Source organism: Malus sylvestris, chromosome 9 (genome assembly GCF_916048215.2).
Source record: "Malus sylvestris chromosome 9, drMalSylv7.2, whole genome shotgun sequence".
Taxonomy (NCBI): Eukaryota; Viridiplantae; Streptophyta; class Magnoliopsida; order Rosales; family Rosaceae; genus Malus; species Malus sylvestris.
In genome coordinates, this window is record NC_062268.1 from 12,093,710 (window position 1) to 12,096,117 (window position 2,408).

The 2,408-nt window shown below is 38.7% G+C and overlaps 1 protein-coding gene across 1 annotated transcript; it reads left to right on the forward strand.

The window, feature by feature from the left end:
- Positions 1-488: 488 nt before the first annotated feature.
- Positions 489-1,394, forward strand: LOC126633798 (probable leucine-rich repeat receptor-like protein kinase At1g35710). The gene has a single exon (XM_050304352.1). The coding sequence runs from the start codon at positions 489-491 to the stop codon at positions 1,392-1,394; it is 906 nt and encodes a 301-aa protein (XP_050160309.1).
- The last annotated feature ends 1,014 nt before the right edge of the window (positions 1,395-2,408 follow it).

Sequence of the window (2,408 nt, forward strand, 5' to 3'; positions counted from 1 at the left end):
CAAACTCAACACCCCAAGTCCAACTATGTGATACTCCTACCAATTTCTCTTCAAATTGCATTTAAAAACCGATTTGTAAAGAAAGGAAACTCAATTGTCTTAAACAATCTCATGTTATTCCCTCGCATATTGTTGCCGCGTATGCATGTTATGATCGTCTACTGCGGTCAAATAAGAGAGTCCTCCTCATGGTCCTGCCATTGAATTTGTGAGGCACTGATAACGTAGCATGACTTTGAAAAACGTGGTTTGACAAAATCGTTTCACAGTTCACACTCGGGAAGTAATGGTGCAAGTAATGCTAATAAACTTTTAATATTAGGATTAGTCGGATAATTCTAATTTGGCACCTAATTTCATATAAAGGTCAAGGTCAAATGACAATCTATTGTATTCCTCAAGACCAACCCAGCTTAATTTGGCAGTTGGGGGTTTCTTGAGCCATCTTATGGTTTCCAGAAAAGAAGAAATCCTTCCAACTTAGAATTATGGCATCCAAAGAAGGAAAAGCACTTTCTTCCAAAGCTGCTTATTCACATAATTCACTTCAAGTCATCCCAATTATACTCATTCTCATGTTGGTTTCTTCAACTTCAATAGCAACAGCAGGACAAGAAGCAGAAGCACTTCTGAATTGGAAAGCTAGCATTGACAACAACACAAGCTTCTCTCTCTTGTCTTCATGGATTGGAAACAGCATATGCAATTGGGAAGGAATTGCTTGTAACAATTTTGGAAGCATAACCCAAATAAACCTCACTTCTTCTGGCTTAAGAGGTACACTTCATGATTTTGGTTTCTCATCTTTTCCAAGTCTCATGAGCCTTAACCTGAGCCACAATGCAATTTTTGGAACAATCCCATTGGAAATAGGGTTTCTGAAAAGCCATCAAACCCTTGATCTTACTGAAAACAACATTAATGGATCCATTCCCCATGAAGTTGGAAGGTTAGGCAACTTAACCTTTCTTTCCCTTCATGACAACAAACTATCTGGAAGTTTCCCAATAGAAATATGTATGCTCAGTTCGCTCAGTGTGATTGATGTAGGAATAAACAATCTTACCGGTTCGATTCCAGAAGCAATCGGAAACCTGTCCAGCTTAACTTTTCTAGCCCTTGCTTTCAACAATTTCTCCTGCGCAATTCCTTCCACTATAGGCAACCTGACCAGTCTCAAGGTGTTATATCTAAATGCGAATCAATTAAGTGGAAGTATCCCACCCGAAGTAGGAAAGCTCAAATTTATTACTGACCTAGGATTGGTGGATAACAAACTCAATGGCTCCCTTCCTTTAGAAATGAATAATTTTACGTTTCTGAAGGAGTTGTGGATGAGCAACAACAACTTTTCTGGCAGCATTCCACAAGACATGCATCGGCAGAGTACTTAAAAGGTTTACAGCACACAACAATCAGTTTACAGGCCACGTGCCTAGAAGCTTGAGGAACTGCACCATCTTAGTAAGATTGAGGCTAGAGAGGAACCAGCTAGTAGGAAACATAGCTCAAGAGTTTGGCATATACCGAAACTAAATTATGTCGATTTAAGCTACAACAGATTCTATGGAGAGCTTTCAGAAAATATGGAGCAATGCCAAAGGTTACAAAGCTTAAGGCTCAGCAACAACAAAATTTCTGGGAGGATACCTCGGTTTGAGGGATCAATTCAGCTCTATGTGCTTGACCTATCTTTGAATAATCTCACTGGGACAATCGCAAAGGAACTAGGGAAGTTGACATCCTTGTTCAACCTTAACCTAGATAATAACAAACTTTCGGGCAGTGTGCCTTCTGAGATTGGAATGCTAACCAACCTACAAAATCTTAACTTAGCTGCGAATCATTTCAGTGGACTAATTTCGGAAAAATTAGACGGGTGCAGAGAGTTGCTGAACTTGACTTGAGCAGAAACAAATTTAGTGAGAGCATTCCTATTCAGATATGGAGCATAAACTCTCTTCAAGTTCTTGATCTCAGTCAAAATTCTCAGAAATTGAAATATACTTTATTATTATTTGTTTACAAGAGGGAAGTCCTCTCATATAGAGGGCCAAAAACTAGTCCTAACAAGTGGACAAGCCAAATGATGATTACATGAGGAAAACACCGAAGAGGAAAATAAGGAGAAAAGGAAAGCAAAGCAAAGTAATGATGGCTAGCTATAAAGCAAAGTAATGATGGCTAACTATAAAGTAAAGTAATGATGGCTAGCTAGAGGAATAATTACAAGTCTATTGTCTATACCAATAATGTCTAGCAGCTATTATTGACACTCCCCCTCAAGTTGGTGCGTAGATATCATGAATGCCCAACTTGCGTAGTGAGTTGTGAAATACTGAACTTGTGACTGCTTTGGTAAGCATGCCTGCTAATTGATCTTTAGATTTAACGAATAGAACTTCAAT